The following is a 17596-nucleotide window of genomic DNA, read 5'->3' as shown; positions in this document are numbered from 1 at the left end:
AACTCCCGGGCACTGACGTCCCTGGAGTGCCGCAAGCGGGGGCAAAGGTGCCGTTCCTCCCCCCCGGCACTGCGGCCCGAGCCCCAGCGGGGACGGGGGCACGGAGCCAGGGACGCGGCGCTGCCCAGCGGGACCGGAGCCCGAGCGGGGCGGGGAGGGCGGCGGGGAGACGAGAGCCGAGCGGAGCGGCATAAAAGCCCCGCAGCGCCGGGCAGAGGCGGACACGAGGAGAGCCGAGGCACGGGGCCATGGAGCAGTACTTCTCGGCCACGCAGAAGATGGAGCAGGAGGTGATGTTCCCCAGCCTGCTGCGAGGGGTCTTCCCGCAGGATGGATCCGACCCAGCCGCCGGCGGCCCCGCGGATCTCTACGAGCGCTACCAGCTCCTCAAGGCCATCAAGCCCGTGGTGGAGCGAGGCCTGGCCTCCGTCACCGAGCGCGGCTTCGCCGGAGACTCCGACTCCAACTCCGACGCCGACGACGCCGCGGCCGCAGCCGACGGGGCGGACAGCAGTCTGGAGCAGCGGCTGTGCCACCACCTGGCCGGGCTGCAGCAGATCCTCAGCCACCTCACCAGGGACACCGCCGCCCTCACGCGCCGCTACAGCCAGATCCTGGAGCGGATCAGCCCCGGCGACGCGCAGCCCAGCTGGTGACCCCGCGTCCCCACGGGAAGAGCCGGCGGTGCCCCGCGGCGCTGCCCCTCTCCGTCCTCCGCTCCGTTCTCCGGCTTCGAACTCCCGCGCCGAGCTCGGACGGAGCCGCGCGGCGCCGGCGTCTTCGGGCTGGATCCCGGAGTCGCGCGGCGTTCCGCTCTCTTTGCCAATAAAAGGAACTCTCCGCAGCCGCCGTCCGCGCGATGCTTTCCCTGGCACGGAGCCGCCCGGGAACCGCCCGCACGGGGCGCGGAGGAGGGCGCGGACCCGCGGGACGGGCGGCCGCTGGGGGTGGCGGCGGGTGCGGGGGACGGAGCGGCGCTGCCCGCGTCCCGAATGGAGCCGGGTGGGGCAGCGAGGACGTGGGGCGGCGGGAGCGACCTGGGATCCACGCTGGATCCCTGGCTCCGTGCCCAGCCGCACGGTGCTCACTAAGCACGTCCCTCAGTGCCACATCTCCGCGGCTCTTGAGCGAGGTGCTGAGTGAGGTCTCACCAGCACTCAGTGTGGAGCAGAGCCGTCCCTGTGCCGATGGCCTCGTGGTGCTGTGCCACGGGTCACAGGGGGACATCAGCTCCCACTGAGGTGAGGGGGAAGGAAGGCTGATGGCCTTTTTCCCTGCCCAGAGCTCAAGGACAGCCCCTGTATCACAAGACAGTGGTGGCAGGGAGGAGGGCTGCGGGCTCCTTGGGCTGTGCATCTGGCTCAGGCTGGAGAGGCTCAGGGTGCCCAGGGATGTGTCACCTCCGGACATCCCGGTGCTCAGTACTGTTATAGAACATGGTTGATAAGAGCTGTGAGACGTTCCAGATCTGCTCTGTGACCTGGGATGAGCATCAGAGGTCCCTGGTAGACCGGCACAGTGTCCCCAGGGAAGTGTCACCCCAGGGTGGGATGTGGCTGATGAGAGACAGGTGGCCACAAGGCGGTCATTGTCCTCATATGGCCAACGCGGGTGGGAGGAGCTGGGACAGGCACAGCAGCGGTGGGAGCAGATGATCATCTGATGGTGCTGGAGGATCCAGCAGTGTGCACGTGAAGGCTGACACTGGGTCAGGGCTGGCGGTTTCTGGGCAGGACAGGGGGAGAGGCCCCACACACCTCCCCTCCTCAGCACCTCTCCCTGTGTGCCCAGGAACGTAGTGGCATCAAGGCCAGATGGGGCAAAGGCCATTGTGGGGTAAGCTGGGGACAAAGGCATAAAGCCAGGGACATAGCATAGCCAGCCCTAATGGGACCAGAGTCAAAGGCAGCCTATCAGGATGGAGCTGTGAAGAGAGCAGAGCTGCTCTGCTCCATGGGGATGGGCGTGCTGAGACTGCTGAGAAAGCAGAAGACTCTCTGCTGCTGTTCTCCCATTCCTCTATTCTTCCCTTGCTTTATTTTCTGCATCGCCTCCCGCAGTGCACCAGCACAGCCATCACACCACTGCTGACTTTTCTGTACTCAAGACCACAGCTTCAGTGTTTTCTTCAGGCTTTTCTATTTCCAGATTAGAACATTTAAACAGAATTGGAAGGGCTTTCACCTTCAGACATGATGAGCACCATGCAATGAAATCCCAGAGAGCTGGCAGATGCTCAGCATGACTGGAAACTTTTGAGTTCAGGATGCAGATTCAGAATCCACAGTGAGGAAGTAGAAACACCGGATCCTGATCACCAGGCAAAGAAAAGGCAGCAGTGAATGAACGTGAGCATGCAAAATATAGAGAGGGAACTGATTTCACACAGAATTCCTTTCACAGCATCACTTTGGCTACGGGGGATGGTCCAGAGCATGCTCAGTAGTCAGTAAAAATGACAAAGAAAAGCAGGAGCCTACATACCCACTTTCTGGGTTATTTTAAATGCGTACAATCTACCATTTTCACGCTTAAAAATTGAGATAAGGAGTGAATCAGAGTTAACAGAAGAGTAAACACTCTGTATTTCATCATTAGCTTTTATTTAATGAGATTGAACGATGGTTTCCCTTCCAAGCATGGGCAGCTGAAAGGCCGTGGGCAGCCCCGTGGAGTTCTCAGCACAGTAACAGCTCAGCAGAAGCATCAGCGAACTGGATAGAAATCCTCCAGAAGCTCTCCTATTCTTTTCTTTTCTGCAAAAGGCAGCAAGTGGAGTCGGGAAAACCCTTATTGGACACTTGAGATCAATTCTGGTGTTGGTAAAACACCTGTTTGGCATTTGAGATCTATTCCTAAAGACCTCAGTATTGAAGTCATCACTATTATTCCTGTTTGAAGGGTTAATATGCCACCAACAACCATCTCCTGCTACCAACAGTCAACTTCAGGCTTGCTGCATAAACCTAGCATGCAATTTCTCTTCCATAGGGCTGCATTTTGGGCTTTCTGGCAATTCTAATTATTCCTTTTCCCACCTGCTCTACTTATTTTCTGAATACTCATCACAACATCTTGCTATCCACATGCACTGCAGCCTTGAGACACTCAGGACATCACGAGGGACAGCACTCATTCAGCACACTGCGAGGGAACCACCTCTCCCTGGTGACCTGTCACTTCCAAAGGAAAAGCCTTTTGGTTACAGGTTACCAACCTGGTTCTTTAAAGTCTTCAGGGTGCCGCCTGACATAATCAAGCAGCTCTCTGTCCAGTTTAGCGTGGACATACTCAGTACGTTTAACAAGAAAATAGCCAGCAAACCATCCCACAGTAACAAACAGGATCTGGCGGTGAACACCTGCAACAGGGAGAAACCCCAAAGCAATGATTTGAAGTGTCATTTTCTCCCCACGTGTCCCTCATGGAGCACCCTGAATCTTCCCCACAAAACACCTCATTCCCCAACCTCTCAAATGCCTCCTCCTGGGTTCCCCACCATATCCCCCTCAGTCTCTCCCTGCTAAGTCACCCCATCCCTCACCTCAGTACCCCACTGAGTACCCCCAATATCCTACTTCTCAAAGCTTACCCCCAACCCCATGTCCCTCAGACTTTCCCTTACCACTCTCCAACATCCCTTTGATCCCCCCCAAATCTCGCCTCTCAGAACCACTATATCCCATATCCATATCCCTCACTTCAAGGCTCCCCCCATCCTCTGAATCTCCCCCAATCCCTCCATATCTTCAAGTCCTCCCAAAAAAACCCAAATCCCTCTCAGCTCTCTCAGACCATCCCCATAATGCTCACAGTAACCTCAGACCCCCCTCATATTCCCCTCACAGCTCTGATTCCCCCCACAACCCTCCCACAACCCTCTGAACAACCCCATGAATCTCAGCCCCCCCCATCCCTCACCTCAGTTCTCTACCCTTCCACGTTCCTTAAAGTCCCCTCAATCCCCCACATTTGCTCTCTCACCTCTGAGTTTCCCCACTGCCCATGTCTTTGAGTTCCCCAAATCCCTCACAAGTCCCCTCAGATCCCCACCACAACTTTCAGTCCCCCCACATTCCTCTGTGTCCCTCAGAATCCCCTCCAAATCCACCCCAGATCCACAAGTCCCCTAAAAACCCTCCCATATCACCTACTTCAGAGCTTTCAACACCCCATGTCCCTCAGTCTTCTCAGCTCCCTCCTTCTGAGCCACCAGCCCCCCCGCCCCCCAACCCTCTGCATCCTCCCACATCCCCTCTCATTATCCCTCACCTCAGGGCTACCTACACCTCCATGTCCCTCAGACTCTCTTTAACTCCCCTAATATCCATCACAACCCCCAAATTATCCCATACAGCCCCACTCCATCCTGCACCTCAGGGCCCTCCACCCCTCTAAGTCCCTCAGATTCCAATTAATCCCTCACAGTCTCTCTCCAAGCCCCCCCAGATATCCCCACTATCTCTCACTCCAGGGTTTCCCCCCTGTTCATATCTCTCCAAGTCCCCAAATCCCTCACAAGAGGGATTTCTGACAGGAGGGACACAACCCGCAGTCCTCCCAGAATCCTCCACATCCCTCAGAATCCATTCCAAATGCCCCCCACATCCCTGAGTCCCCCCACCAAGATCTTCCCTTAGAGTTGCTCTAAATCCTTCCTGCCATATCCCTCACCTCAGAGCTTCCCCCTCCACCCCACGTCCCTCTGAGTCCCCTCAACCCCCTCCAATATTCCCCTGAGTACCTCAAATCTCCCCCATTCTTCTCTTAGTCTCTCAGATTCCCCCACATCCCTCAGAATCTCCTCCAATTGCCTCCCCCCAGCCCCGTCACATTCCTGAGTCCCCTTCCCAAGGTCCACATTCCTCAGAGACTCTCCCCACCATATCCCTTAGAGTCCTCTCCAAATCTCTCCCCACCAATCCCTCATCTCAGGGCTCCCCACCCCTCCACATCCTTCAGTGTCCCTTCAAATCTTCCTAACATCCCCTCACCAAACTCCTTATCCCTCACCTCAGGGTCTTCCCCCATCCCTCAGAGTCTTCCCCAACCCCTGCATACCCCTGAGACCCCTCAGAATCCCCCAAATCCTCCTCATATCCCCCCCACGTCCATGAGACTGCTCCAAGGCACTCCCACATCCCACAGAGATCCCCCCTATATCTCTCAGAGTCTCCTTAATCCCTGCAGTCTCCGCACAATCCCCCCACCAGGTCCCTTCATGATCCCCTCAGCCCCTCACCTCAGGAGTTCCCACATCCCATATCCCTCAGAGTCCCCTCAATCGCCCCGCTATCCCTCCCAACACCCCAAGTCCCCTACAGTCCATCAGCCCCTCACCTCACGGCTTCTCACACCCAACACCCCTCACAGTGCCCTCAAATCACCCCAGTATCCCCTCACAGCCCCCCACCCCCTCAGCCCCTCACCTCAGGGCTCTGCACGGCCCACATCCCCCATGGCACCCCTCCCAAAACCCCAAATCCCCTCACGATCTCCTCAGCCCCGCACCTCAGGGCGCTCCCCGCCCCGCTCAGCCCCGCCTCCCCTCACCCGCTCTCAGGACTGGCCGGTGAGCGAAGCCGTTATCCAGCAGTGCCGCCAGCCAGCCGGTCAGCCCCAACCACACCGAGCCCTTGTTCACGAGGGGCGGCGGCGGCAGAGAACGGGCCTCGTCCGGGAGGAAGAACGGCATGGCGGCGGCGGCGGCGGCGCCCAGAGGTGACCGCGCGGTGCGGCGCTGCCCGCGTCCGCCGCTCGCGGAGCCCCGAAGACGAGTTCCGCTCAGAGCGGGGCGGGTCCGCCTCTGCTGCCGGGGTGCCGGCGGCAGAACGAAGGGATGGCAGCAGGGGAGGGGCAGGCTGGTGGTACGGTACATTTCTGCTCCAGAAGATTCACGGAGGGGCGGTGGTGCCCCATCCGTGAGTCACCAAGGGCAGAGCGGACGGGCCGCGAGCACTGATGGAGCTGCGGCGTCCCGGTGCACTGCAGGGGAGGAGGAACAGATGGCCGTAAGGGTCCCGTCCAACCTAAAGCACTCTATGATTGCCTTGCGCTGTAAACGGTGGCACAGGCTCATTTCAGAGATGTGCCTACAGAAGCGAATCAGGGTACAGCAAAACTTTTTGAGAAGATGGCCACGAAGATGATCGGGGGACTGCAGCACCTCCCCTGTGAGGACAGGCTGAGGGAGCTGGGCTTGTTGAGCCTGGAGAAAAGAAGGCTTTGGGGCGACCTCATTGCAGCATTTCAGTAGCTAAACTGAGCCTACGAACAGGAGGGGAATCAACTCTCTGAAAGGGTAGATAACAGCAGGACAAGGGGAAATGAAGTTGAGGCAGGGGAGATTTAGGTTGGATGTCAGGGGGAAATTCTTTACAGAGAGTGGTGAGGTGCTGGAACAGCTGCCCAGAGAGGTTGTGGATGCCCCATCCATCCCTTGAGGTGTTCAAGGTCAGGTTGGATGGAGCCTGGGCAGCCTGGTCTAGTATTAAATGTGGAGGTTGGTGGCCCTGTATGTGGCAGGGAGGGTGGGAGATTCATGGTCCTTGAGGTCCCTTCCAAGTGTGACCATTCTGCGATTCTGTGATCACAAAGCAACTAATGCAGCCACAGGAATCAGGACAAGCTCCCAGCTGGACAGTGCACCCCTTATAGTGTGCGTGCCCTCCAAAAACGTGAAGGAAGGCTCAGAACAAAAATACCAAGCTTTTATTTACACATTCTGCAGTACACTGTGGCAATGCTCACCTCCATACAGCAATGATCTTTTGTATCTTAATAAAAATAGAATGGCAAATTACCAAGAGTAATGTGAAAGTCAGGCAGGTTTTGCTCAGGACAGAAGTCTGGACCTCTCACAGTCAATACAAATACAGAGTTTTTTGCATTATGCTGCATCTCGCTGGGCCACGTTGCTGTGATGAGTGTTACCAAGCAGAGGTATCGTAGTTGGACAGTACAGAAGTGGAAGAAACTTCCCTCATGGAGACAATACACATTCAGCCAGTAAGACAGCGTATGTCCTTATGACAACCCCTCACAGTGCTTGATAAATCTCAAAGGGATAAGTTGGGATGGCTCCCACCAATGTGACGTTACTCAGCCTTCTGTCTAATTGAAGTTCTTTCCGACAAGACAGAGACATAAAGTTTCAGCCACACGTATGTGATGCCCAGAGCACAGTAAACAGAGGTCAGCAACAGGGGGATAAAAGGAAACCGCAGTTTCCAAGGGGTCAGAGGAAATACAATTTCACAGAAGATTTCCAAAGGCACCAGATGGATGAGGTAGATTGTTTCAAGCCAGCTAAGGAGAGGCTTTTCCTTCCTGTCAGAAAGAATTAAAAAAAGTGTTAAAATACTCACTGTTACTAAAAATAACCATTCCTCTTTCCAGCTACCACTGGTGACACATAACCAGTGCAGAGAATGTCACCCACTCGCTCATAGGAGGGCTTTAAGTAACAATTAGATCTTCTGAGCTTTCAGTACAAAAACATGCAGTACAGCTAATTCCCTTATCATGTTTTTGTACCTGCTTCCAAGGTGCCCTTGTTCAGTAGAAATGGATCTAAGTTTAAAAAAAAACTTCAGCAGCTCCTTTACCTCACACCAAAGAACCAAACAGATTTCTGTTCTTCCTACACATTTGTTCCACAGCAGTTCCTTAGATCTAAACACTGGAAACATCAGTTTTTAAATCACGACCACTGCCCCCTCCCCACAAGCCTTCTATAACAAGTATGAATATGTTTCTTGCAAAGGACGCTGGCTGCACTTGGACTGCAAGCAGTTTACAAGCTACATTTGTTTTTTCTGGAAGGAATTTGTTTTTTTGCAAAGTTAGGAACAAGAAATTTGCAAAAGCCTAAGCTCTAGACAGAGCTCCTACAGAGGAACTGAAGCACTTGAGAAGGAATTAGTGGATTCCACAATAGTAAGGGGGGGGAAAAAAAATGCAGCCTGGTTGAAAATGGATGACCTTCAAAAAGCAGGTGACTGATGTAGTGAATGCAGATTTCTGGCATTTCCAACAGATCCTTCATTACAACTTGGCTTTGCCATGAAAAGTTCAGGAAACAGCAACATGATGGCTACAGGATTCATAATGACAGGCACTGTATTTGACTGAGTGGGCAGCAAGCAGATCAGTGTCCCATGAACACACACTGGACAATTCAGACAGTCCACAACCAAGTTACAAGTTGTAGAAATATGCTATTCATAACCTGTGCCTTATAAACATGGAAGTACTAAGCACCACTGGTTAAGCACAGCAGTATTTTTAACTACTGGCACTCTGGTAAGCACTCTAACACAGAATTAAATCCTAGTAAAGATTGTTGTTGTACCTTTATGCACATCTGAGGAGGCTGGGATTTACCATCTGAGAGCAGTCTGTTCAAACATCACAAGGATGTTCTATAGAAGTCCTATCTTAAGCCTTTCCTCCTGAGGAAGGAGACATCACTGTAACACTTAAATTAAACTCTTCAGCATCAGCTTGCTGTGCTGTTTGTCTCCTGTTATGACACTGTTTCCCTAACAGAAGTAGTTTCATTCTTTGTTTCAAAATGAAGTCTGTTTTTATTACCTGTACAGCGATTTCAGTGAAGAGAAGCTATAAACGCTGAACAGCAGCATAAGCAGTATTTTAATTGGAAGTTCTGAAATACAGAAGAACACAATATATGTTTTAAATAAATTCTAAACAAGCTTGTGCCACGTACACTGCAGCATCCTGAAGTGCTAGTATTCAAGCTCGTGTTGCCCATATAAATTATTCTATCCAAGCTGAGCAAAACGATTTATAGCTTAGGACACGAAAAGATAGGCATAATATACTTACTAAGAAACATGCCAAGCATTACAACACAATGAATGCATACTGAACACAACTAGAATTACAAAACATATGGCAGTAATACAAACAAATTTTACTGGCAAGATTTACAGAATTACTGGCAAGTTTCAAACGGACGAGTCACTGCTATCCAGGCTGTGCACTGGACAACTGTTAGTTAATAGAGTGCAAAGGAAGTTTCTAATGTCTCAATGCAACAGCCTCTCTACTGCAAATAAACAGCATTACCTGACCAAAAGGAGAGCATCTGGATTTGAACTCTGTCAGATCTACAGCCAATCATTATACTAGTGGTTACACTGCTGTCATAGCTCTGCTTATTTCACTTAAGCCTTAGCACATCTGATTAATCAAAGGCAGGGTGAAGAAGGTTGGAACAAGCATCCATTTACAAGAACAAGTCTATCCCCACACATACTGATTTAATTGATGCTGCTGCAGGAATTTTAATTTAATTGATGCACTAAGCAACAGTCAGCTGGAAAAGTCAGCTGGAGAACAGCCCACCAGGTTTGCGGTCTGCAATCGTCTTTGTCACTTTTGTTTGGCAGGGCTGTGTTAGGCAAAGGGAAGTTTCTCCAAGTGTAACATAGTGAGGGATAACAAATACTGGCTATGATGATTTCCCATTTCTACTTCAATCTGGAGCCTAGGGCTCTTCTGCAGCATTGTTCATCTTTTTAAGACACACAGTCTACTGCAATTTTCAGCTTATAACAAAATAATCCAAGGAAGACACTTTACCTGGTGCTGTGAACAGCAATGGAAAAAGTGAGAAATGCCCTGTGGTTGTGAGAATCAAGTAGATGCCAGCATCCTTTGCTCTCTGAACAGACAGCAAGCTAAAATTGACAAGAATTCATATTACCCAGTCTTTTAGTAAATTCAGCAAAACACTACACAAGTCACAGAAGAGACTTAAGAAAATCGGTCACATAGAGCTCCATAGCACCCCAGTCCTCCCAGATTCAAACCTGTGATGGAATTTCTTGCTTCCAAGCCAGCTAGCTTCACAAAAATGAGGAAGTCAGCAAGGAAACCCCACCACAGAAAACCCTTATCTTCCTTTCCCCAATATTTCCAGTTTTGCAACAGAGTTGTGCACACAGGTAGCAATATTTTCCAAATTGTGCTGATTTCACATATCAAAACTGGCGCTGGGTTAGGATCCTCTTTTGAGGATTCCTCAGCAAGTGGCAGCAGGTTCAGTTTGACCAACTACCACACAGGGAACTCACTTACCTTAAAGGCAGAATAGCAAGGAGTATTGCTTTTTCATGCACGTGCCAGCCAAACATGAAGGAGCTCAATGCACAAAGAACAAGGCACTGAAGAAAGCCTCTGGGCCCTTGAGGTTTAAACCAAAGACAGAAAACAGAGGGCTAGAAACAACAGGCAAAAACAGGACTTCAGTGAAGTTTTGCAATTCTGAATACAAGCCATTGTCCAAAAGCTTTTCAACATTACACACCTGTGATTATATGGCACAAGAATCCTACAGTACTGGAGGAACAGAATCTACTTTGATGCAGTTTCTGGATATAGAACCTGAACAACTTCAACATGCTTTTTCCCCTCATTCCATATATTGATAAAAACTCCAATCGCACAGGAAACTCCGCCATCACTTTTGAGCCAAGGCTGCTAAGCTTTTGATATAGAAGTTACTGCCCACTAGTGTTGAAACAAAGTATTCCAGTTAAAGGCTCATGAGAGTTGAAAACTCTGTAGGCAGTTCATTACTTATTGAACCTTCAACTCTTTCCCTGCAAGCATGATGTTCTTTACATGACATGCAGGTCACACTGTCAGGAACTCAGCAAGCTGCCCACAACACTCCATCAGCATCTCTGCTCAAATCCTACTTCAGCTGCCTTCTATCACACAACATACACAGAGTGTAAGACTGCCTTTGATCTCTCAGCTGTTCTAGACAGATCATAATCTTACCCATAATTGAATAATATTGCATATAAAAAAAGATATTAACTTCATGTTTGCCCTAGTAATTTATAACTAATAATTTAATGAAGTGTGTTTTTGCCCTGGAATGAAAATTTATGTGAAGTGCATGTTAATCAAACAAAAACCACTGGGGACATAACACATTTCCAAAGCCATCATTTCTTCTTACCAATATTGATATGAAACTACAGATTAATGTTGCCAGTGGAGTCACAGAAGGAAGAACAGTATGCTGAAATTCTTGAACCAGTCCTCCTGTCATTGAGGCTTTAGGAATTTTTGTAGGATCAAGAAAGTTATACTTCAAGCCTGAAAACAAAGTACAAATTGATTATTAATAAAGAAAACAAAGCAGCTGCAAAACTGAACTAAAACCAAACTGTTCTGTAGAACAGGATTGAAGTATATGGATAAGATTGTTTGTTTAAAAAAAGATAAGAGAGGGAAGACTGATTTCTGATCTCTCATTGGAAACATGACATGGAATGAGTTACATGGATCATCAGCTGATTTCAGGCAAACTGAAAATGTAATTTGCTACCTGCATGGGGAAGGAGGACTAAAATTCAGTGAGCACGACCTTCAAAGTAGCAAGATTTGCATACTTTACCAACAACTGTGAGTGCTTTATCCACAGCACTGTACAAAGCCCAGAAGTTAGGGGCCCAATAAGCATGGCAGAGACCTCGCTTGAAAGGAAAAAGGCGTGAAATCACTTGAGGCAGTTGGCCCTACAGGAAAGTAAAAAAAATGGAAGAAAATAAATGAGACATAGTTCATATTTTTATACATTTTTCTAACAGTAACAGTACAGCAGGTGGGTTATTACCAATACTATGAAGGGGCCCAATGAAAGGGCAGAAATAAGACAGACAATCAATCCCAGAAGGGTTATACGAAGAAAGCTGAAACTCCTCCACTTCACAGATCCATCTACAAGAAGCAAACAGACTGTGAATGCAGTTACTGTAGCAGGCAGAGAGGCAGACAAAACACCCCATGCTATCAGTGACCTGCTAGCACTAACTACAAGTACAAAGCCCTTGATATCAATATATTCAATTGTTTCCTTGACTCTTCAGTTAATTCAAGTTGTGCAAAGCAATTTATATAGCATTTCCATAGAGGTGAGAAGAGAAGAAGCCAATAGTGCTTTTAGTTTGTTCTAAATTTAAGCACAGAGAGGGCAATCATCAATCATGGTATTTTCTGCCTGTTTGGGTTAAAAGGAGACTTGTGGACATGGGTTATTGAAGAACATTTACTTTTTCCACATGGCAGCTCCTACATTATACAGCCTTTTGTTTTTCCCCTTTAAAGAAAGGCATCTTCTTTGTTTCACGTGAGGAATATAAAACTGTTTTTATTTCTAAAACAAATGGAAAGGAATCTCAAAGATTCCCAACCCTGTTCTCCATAAGAACCTTCATCTGACCCACAGCCATCCTTTCCAATGGCACCAGCAAGTCTTCCACCTTCCTCATCTCACCAAACACAATCCCCCAAAGAAGTGAGTGCAAAACCCCACCTTACCTGCATTACTTGCAGTAAAGCAATAGGAGCGCAGCAAATAAATGCCATATGCTGGGGCCACATACAAGTAGATGTGTTTGAAATGCAGAAGAACAGCAAAAAGAAGAGCACCTTCCAGATATCTCCTCTAAAGGAAAAAGAATAATAGAAGAAAACCAAAATGCATGCTTTTCTATTTGTCCTCTCTGCACACTAACTTTAAATAGTTCCCAAGCATACTCCTGACAAGACATTTATCAAAAGCATACAAACAAATGGATTTTTACTTCAAGTTATAACCTATATTGTTATGCATAATCAGTGCAGACAAGGAAACTATATTGTCAGATGATACTGAGATAGACCTCACTACCTTGCAGCTTCAGATGTGTTTTTTCTAAGAACTGGTGATCTGGAGATGAGCTGACAGAAAGCCACATCATATTGCTCAGGTGTAACAGAAATCAGCTTTCTCACAGCAAACTGAAATGCTGCAGCATCAGTAAGCAGCTGCAGTGATATTCTCCTCTTACCCTGAGACTCAAGAAATAATTAGACACCCAACTCTGAGCCACACCCATGGGCTACTCCCATTGAAACTAAAAGAGGTCAACTGATGTACCTAGAAGAAATATGCAAAAATAATAGTAATTAAAAAAAAAAAACAACAAAGAGCAACTTAAGTTTACCTGACATAGTCGGGCAACAGAGAGAAGCATCAGGCCAAACAGAAAGCCATTGTACTGAAAATGAATATCTGAATTTGAGTCAGGAAAGGAATAAAGGAAGCTTTCTCCACAACTATCAGTCTTCTGTATAGGCTCAAATACATAATTAAACTAGAATGGAGCTTAAATTAAGAAAGCAGCCTTAAATACACTCCACATAGACACAAAGACGTTCCTAATCTTAAGTAAGTACACAAGGTCTACTAAACTTACAACGCTACTGGAGTGCAAGGAAACAGAGTAATTTGACTGCATACGTAACATGAAGCATACATCACAAAACAAATAAAAGGTTAATTCTCCACTTTCTGAATTTTTAAATATTAGTTTTTGCCTCACATTGATTAATGGATAGAGATGGTAGTCCTCACTTATCACATGTCACCTGTAAGCACACAACTCAGACAAGGACAGGGAAGGACAGAACTAGTCCTGCCCACAATAAGGAACGACTGCTGCTTCTTCCTGTTCTCTCTTTAGCTAGATCAATGAACATTATGTCCAAACCGACTGACAGCAATTGGACTTTCTACAGTTATTTTTATATCCAAGGTTGAAGACACCTTGATATCTCCCACACAATATTAATCAGCTCCATAATAGTCATACTTATGGCTTTTTCATGAGTTAAAATGACCACCAACACAAATAATTCGTTTGGTTTGGAAGGATACGATCCACAATTAACAGCCCAAAGTTCCACAAGAGCAGAACAGCAAGAATAAAGGTTGGTTTTTCCAGAATATCCTTTGCAGCTCGCTTCCCATTCACACATCTGCAGCATCTGAACAATAACAAAAGAAACAGAAGTCTTAGTTGAAACAACAAATAAAAACCTTGTTGCTTTTTGAAGCTAAAAACTGCATTTAAATAAATCTCACTTGGATGGAAGGCAACAATAGAATTCTTGCTAAACTCATCAAGAGGAGTGTCATGAATACACGTGAGTAGGAAAACAGAATTAATAGTCAGAAGCTGCTGTAGCAATTTCCACAAGTTAAAGTTCATTAAGTAACTCTGTCACAGGCTCAAGTCTCATCTTCAATAACACCACTACAGCTATCACTGTTTGCTGCCAATTTTGGAACTAAAAGCACTGCATTTCAAGTCATCACCCTTGATCTTTAGCCCTCCCTCTCTCACCAATACTGGCAGCCGGCTGGTCAAAAATATCTTACAATTTCTCATATGAAGTCATATGGTTGACGTGTGTGTTAAAGTTAAGGTTAGATCAGATTAAAAACAATTGTGATCGATTTAGGAGCTGTTGGAGAGCATCCAGAGGAGAGCCACAAAAGTGATCAGAGGGCTGGCGCACCTCCCCTATGAAGACAGGCTGAGGGAGCTGGGCTTGTTCAGCCTGGAGAAAAGAAGGCTGCGGGGTGACCTCATTGCAGCCTTTCAATACCTAAAGGGAGCCTACAAACAGGAGGGGAGTCAATGCTTTGAAAGGGGAGATAACTGCAGGACAAGGGGAAATGGTTTTAAGTTGAAAGAGGGAAGATTCAGGCTGGATACCAGGGGGAAGTTCTTTACTATGAGAGTGGTGAGGTGCTGGAACAGCTGCCCAGAGAGGCTGTGGATACCTCGTCCATCCCTGGAGGTGTTCAAGGCCAGACTGGCCTAGGATTAAATGTGGAGGTTGAAGGCCCTCCTGTGCTGGCGGGGGGGGGGGGGTTTGGATCTTGATGATCCTTGATATCCCTTCCAACCAAAGCCATTCTATGATTTATGCTGTACTGATTTTGGTAGCACCATTCTTCTCTCTTGCAAAGGCAAGGCATGCTGAAAATATAATCTTAATTTTATTAAGTTACACTTGGAGTAATTGGTTTATCATCTAGATACCAAAACCACAGGAGTGACTTAGAATCTTTGATTATACTGGCACTTCATCAGAAGTTTCTTTCATGTCTCTACTCCTTAGGAGCAGAGCAATAATAGGTAAGCTCGACTGATTTTTTTCCTAAGTGAATCCACAACCCCCGCAAAGCAACCCAGTGGCAGAAACAAAACATCAAGAGTGTGTGAAAAGGCTGCTGATACCTTAATATGTAAGAAAACCAATCACATGTACAGCTATAGCATTGCCAAGAAGATCAAAAGTTATCTTGCATCGAGCAGCAGCCTCCATATTTCTCTTTCAAAGCTAAAGCAGCTTTGCTGTTGGATTTTTTTTTTTTTAAACAAGTTTTTATGTATAAATAATGTAGTTGTTACTCAACAATGTAAGAGACTGCCCACTGTCCCTAAAATTAGAACATTAAGACTTACTCACGAACTGCATATATGAAGAGAACATCTGTGAAGATGACAGAAAATCTTTGGAAGAAGACGGTTGCAGGACTGGCGTAATTCAGATTTTCAATAACCAACATCTTAGGGTCAAAGTACTTGGCAATATGTGACAGTGCATATTCAAACCAAGCAAAAAAAGGTGGATAATCCAGGGTCCATTCTGAAGTTGCCTAAAGACAAAATGAGATTAACCAATTTAATACAACTTAGGCCGCCTGCAGTCTCTCAAGTACGGTTCATGACAACAAATCAGTTGATCATTTAATCTCAGTAGTCTGCATTTAACAGAGGCTACTTCACAACAAAGTAGCCAGCTGTACGGTGCCGGACACGACTTCAGCTGTTCTGCTGTATACTACTGATAGAGGAATAGGACACCTTTCTATTGGCAGAAGGTTAAACATCATTTTGATAATCTCTACCTAACTCATATAGAATCACCTACTCCTTAAACCTCAACTTAGAATAGTGCCAGCATTCAAAAAGATCAACAACGTTTTTTTGCCTACAATAGAGGAATCATCAGCACAGTCTTGTTACATCTTTGCTCTCAATCTAACCCTTCTACTTTATGGCCCATGACATTAGAGGTGGATGTTGATGGTATGGCAGTAGAGGAGCAGCCTGACAAAACGGCACCCTGTAGCAAAGGAGTATCACTGAATTACTCCACGTGGAAAAAAACAAAAAAAGCACCTACTGCCATTCATCAGTGCTTGCTGAATGTTTGTAGAGACCAAACAGATAAAGTCAGAATGCACGTGCAATCTTCTAGCAATAATGTCAAAATAGAAGGTGAGAAATAACACATCACCTCCACAGGTGCAGCTGTCTTCCAAGCATAGACAAAGGCGCTTCACAGAATCACAGAAACACCAAGGTTGGAAAAGACCTACAAGATCATCGAGTCCAACCATCCACCTATCACCAACAGCTCTCACTAAACCATATCCCTCAGCACAAAACCCAAACGTTCCTTGAACACCTCCAGAGTTGGTGACTCCACCACCTCCCTGGGCAGCCCATTCCAGTGCCTGACCACTCTTTCAGAGAAGAAAAGTAGTATTTCCTCTTGTTCATCAGTGGCAAAGATGCATAGCTAACGGTGGTGATTATGTTGAAAAGCAGTGTTTTACAGCTGAGAATGTGCTCTATCAGTCAGCAGTATTGTGCTTTTTAGATCTGTTGTAGTTTCCACAGGTGCCCCATCCCTGGAGGTGCCAAAGCCTACACTGGATGGAGCATGGGCAGCCTGAGCTGGTGGGTGACAAACAGCCCACAGCTGGGAGATGGAGCTTGATGATCTTTAGAGTCCCTTCCAACCTATCCCATTCTGTAATTCAAATAAAAAGCATTAAAGTGACCTTCATACCTTCTGAAAAAGAAGGGTTTTCTCCTCTAGCATCAGACAGACATAACCAACACATCTATACATACATGTACAGCTAACAACACCAAGCCAAAGAACCAAACTTAACGCCCAAACTTACTTCATAGTACCAGCGAGACAGAGGCAAGTTGTGCGTGATGGCCAGCCAGTTCCGGTGCACTTCAAAGTCTGTGGAATGACTACAGAAGGTTTGGATTAAGAGACACATTTACACTCAGAAGAGAAACACTTCAGAGTACAGCAGTAAAACCAAGCCTGAGCAGTCACACAGAACCTGTACCAAGGACACATGCAGGTAACTGCAGGGCAAGGTAGCTCAGGCTTTTCTTACAATTAATGCTAACGTCCTGGGGTTTTAGTGGCTTCTTTTAAAGCAAATGTAATATTTTTGAGGGGAAAAAAAAGCTGTTTTTCAAAAAACTGAAAAGCGTAACTGCTTCAGCATACTTCAAGACCCTGAAAAACAGCCAGCAGGAACGGGCTGTAAGCACCTCCAGACCCAAAAGCAAAGCCCTTTTATACGTGCAAGAGGACGAGGAGACGGCACCACAACAGCTCAGCAACCAAAGCCCAGACAGAAACGAGAACCGCCCCTCCCACACACCGCCCCATCCCCACCCATGGAAAAGCTGAGAGGCCGTGCCGCTGCTCCCCAGCCCCGAGCAGATCCTTACTACGTGGGGATGAGGAGGCACTTGAGGAAGGAGACGCCGATCGCCAAAGCGCGAAACCAGCTCCAGCCGCCCGCCGCCATTACGCGCCCCTACAGACGCCCCGCGCATGCGCAGTACCGGCGGCGCAGCCCGCCCGCACGGTTTGAAGCGCGCGGCCCCGCCTC

General features: G+C 47.6%; 3 protein-coding genes across 3 annotated transcripts; 1 reads left to right on the top strand and 2 right to left on the bottom strand.

Annotated features, from left to right (window-relative positions):
- Nucleotides 1-203: 203 nt before the first annotated feature.
- LOC116230355 (thyroid hormone-inducible hepatic protein-like) lies at nucleotides 204-854 on the top strand. Its single transcript, XM_031595476.2, has one exon. It carries the CDS (start codon nucleotides 249-251, stop codon nucleotides 654-656), a length of 408 nt encoding a protein of 135 aa, XP_031451336.1. The 5' UTR covers nucleotides 204-248; the 3' UTR covers nucleotides 657-854.
- A 1732-nt stretch (nucleotides 855-2586) lies between these two features.
- Nucleotides 2587-5770, bottom strand: NDUFC2 (NADH:ubiquinone oxidoreductase subunit C2). Its single transcript, XM_031595478.2, has 3 exons — nucleotides 5554-5770; nucleotides 3218-3361; nucleotides 2587-2756 (listed from the first exon to the last, which is right to left on the bottom strand). Exons 1-3 carry the CDS (start codon nucleotides 5693-5695, stop codon nucleotides 2707-2709), a joined length of 336 nt encoding a protein of 111 aa, XP_031451338.2. The 5' UTR covers nucleotides 5696-5770; the 3' UTR covers nucleotides 2587-2706.
- A 919-nt stretch (nucleotides 5771-6689) lies between these two features.
- On the bottom strand, nucleotides 6690-17579 carry ALG8 (ALG8 alpha-1,3-glucosyltransferase). Its single transcript, XM_031595479.2, has 13 exons — nucleotides 17433-17579; nucleotides 16859-16937; nucleotides 15345-15538; nucleotides 13745-13854; nucleotides 13032-13099; nucleotides 12364-12490; nucleotides 11660-11763; nucleotides 11441-11561; nucleotides 11000-11139; nucleotides 10108-10247; nucleotides 9610-9707; nucleotides 8596-8668; nucleotides 6690-7329 (listed from the first exon to the last, which is right to left on the bottom strand). Exons 1-13 carry the CDS (start codon nucleotides 17510-17512, stop codon nucleotides 7098-7100), a joined length of 1566 nt encoding a protein of 521 aa, XP_031451339.2. The 5' UTR covers nucleotides 17513-17579; the 3' UTR covers nucleotides 6690-7097.
- Between the last annotated feature and the right edge of the window lie 17 nt (nucleotides 17580-17596).

This window comes from Phasianus colchicus, chromosome 1 (assembly GCF_987193195.1).
Source record: "Phasianus colchicus chromosome 1, bPhaCol1.hap1.1, whole genome shotgun sequence".
Taxonomy (NCBI): domain Eukaryota; kingdom Metazoa; phylum Chordata; class Aves; order Galliformes; family Phasianidae; genus Phasianus; species Phasianus colchicus.
The sequence above is the reverse complement of the archived record's forward strand: the minus strand, read 5'-3'. Positions and strand labels throughout refer to the sequence as shown.